The sequence below is a fragment of the Lactuca saligna genome, chromosome 5 (assembly GCF_052625555.1).
Source record: "Lactuca saligna cultivar CGN05327 chromosome 5, ASM5262555v1, whole genome shotgun sequence".
Classification (NCBI taxonomy): domain Eukaryota; kingdom Viridiplantae; phylum Streptophyta; class Magnoliopsida; order Asterales; family Asteraceae; genus Lactuca; species Lactuca saligna.
In genome coordinates, this window is record NC_136421.1 from 308,081,595 (window position 1) to 308,083,861 (window position 2,267).

General features: G+C 30.7%; 1 protein-coding gene across 1 annotated transcript; it reads right to left on the reverse strand.

Annotated features, from left to right (window-relative positions):
* Nucleotides 1–212: 212 nt before the first annotated feature.
* On the reverse strand, nucleotides 213–1,522 carry LOC145048550 (large ribosomal subunit protein eL14y-like). The gene is made up of 5 exons (XM_078997078.1): nucleotides 1,416–1,522; nucleotides 1,227–1,328; nucleotides 724–853; nucleotides 539–651; nucleotides 213–417 (listed from the first exon to the last, which is right to left on the reverse strand). The coding sequence occupies exons 1-5, from the start codon at nucleotides 1,416–1,418 to the stop codon at nucleotides 364–366; spliced, it is 402 nt and encodes a 133-aa protein (XP_078853204.1). The 5' UTR covers nucleotides 1,419–1,522; the 3' UTR covers nucleotides 213–363.
* Between the last annotated feature and the right edge of the window lie 745 nt (nucleotides 1,523–2,267).

The window sequence follows — 2,267 nt, forward strand, 5'->3', positions numbered from 1 at the left end:
GATATGATAAAATCTTTGATAACTGATCAGGGATATGAAAATCAAAAGTATATGAATGATTATTTGGTCTCTATGTTTACTACTTTGTCATAAGAATATCATAATATTCAAGTTATGTTTTCTTTCAGGATATGAACAGTGTTCGAAATATGACCTAAACGACCACCTATAGCTATTTTGACTTGTCCATTTGCAAAAGAAAACACAAAACATGAAGCAAATATAGAAGTTCAAAATTGAATTGGAAAAAGTTTCTAACAATCATTGGTAAAAGGTCAAACATAAGCTCCTAGAATCCAAAACTGATCAACTCAACAACAATTCAAACAAACTGTAGCAAAATCTTGAGCACAAATGACAAGATCATGCAGTCTCCTTCTTAAGCTTGGCTAGTTCTTGCCTAACAACACCGGCCTTCTGCAAGATCAGAAAACAAATACACACAATGAGGAAAGTTATAAAACCTAAAAGAAACATCATCTGATCACATTGTTAAAAAGAATATTATAACAGAAACTAAGCAAAGAGTAATGCTGACCTTTATCTTTGCCAACATAATCTTGAACCTATCAAAATCATTAAGAGATGCTCTCTTCTTTTGAACAATGAGCTTTCTTCCCCATGAACTGCTTTCCCACTTGTTCTTAACATCTGCAGAATACAAAAAAACTTCATACAAGGTAGATCCATGAACAACTACCATCCTAATGAACTGATACCTACCTGCAGCCTCCAAAGCAGCAATGAGAGTTTTCTTGTTTGGAACTCTGTTGATGTCGATCTTGATATCTGTGAGTGTTAGCCTCTTGAAGTTCATTTGTCCCCTCACCATGTCAGGAGAATCAACAAGAGCCTGCAAATCAAAATGGGGAAATTTTAACAAGTGCACATTGTTGCCAGCATACTCATACAGAACTTAATCAAATTAGTCGCAACATTGTATGTTTTTAAGGAGCTTTAACGAATAAAGTGGATGAAGTATGTTCGATCAAAAGGTATAGCAGAAATCGACGCTCATAATCGATGACATACAATCCTATGTTACAAACTACAATTTTACAAATTCAAGTGACCTAAAACATTAAATGATTTTCCTATACCTCAGGTCATTTCACAACCTAAAAGAAATATAATTACGATATCTAGAAGAATGCATTGTTGCCAGTTATCATATCATAGCAATAACTTGAGCTAGTAACAAGATGTTTGTAGTAAGATCGAGATACCCTGTTTTGATCGATGACATCGACGATCACAACGAGCTTTCCATAATCCTTTCCGTAGTTGACGAGGGCTACTCTTCCAATCTCCACGTACCTCTTGAACGGCTACAAAAATTAAATTATAGACATTATTAGACAAAGATCACTCAATAACAGACACATAGAGAGAAAAAAATGAGGGTCACATTCTACCATTTTTTCAGGCGACCAGTTGCTCAGCGCCGAGGAGAGCAGAGACGGTGTGGATGGATACGATGAAAATTAGGGTTTTTGACGGAGTGTCATGTTTATAGTTGGGGCTATTCTTTGGGCTGGACACCTATAACTCCTACTTAATATATTTAAGCTTTGTCCAAACCAGCCCGGCCCGAACTATCAAGCTTTAGGCCTTTTGGAATAAACATGCAGATTACCCACGCCACCAAGTTGTGTAAAGGTATAAATGTTTCATGTTGTATAAGATTGTGATTGTAAATGTGAATGGGGAATTGGGGATTGAAAGATACTAAAATTAATTAGTTTTTAAATTACGTGTAAAATCTTATTTGTGTAGTACTAGTTAAAGTCTGATATTAATTAAATAGAAATTAAAAAAAATTATATTTTTTCTATCTATCACTATACTTTAAAATATTATCATTTAGGTTATAACCAGTGGAAATCATAATGATTTTTTTAATAAAATTTTATATTAAAATTTATAATTGTTAATCAATCATTTTAAATAAAAAATTAATTAGAATAGTTATCTTACTTTGTTTATGTAAAATTATAATCATTGATTTAAATAAATATATAACATTATTTTCAAAACTATATTTTATTTGTGAAGTAATGACAAAAAATTATATTGTATGATTAAATATTAAATTAATTATATTAAAATTATAAAAAATAAAACAACAACAACAAGCAAAGTAAATTAAATAAGATATGTGGAAAATAGAAAAATTAAGTTGTTGAAATAAAAATATATGAAAAACATAACAAATTATAAATCAAAATGAACTATAAAGTGTTTTAAAAAAAAAAATACGTTATAAT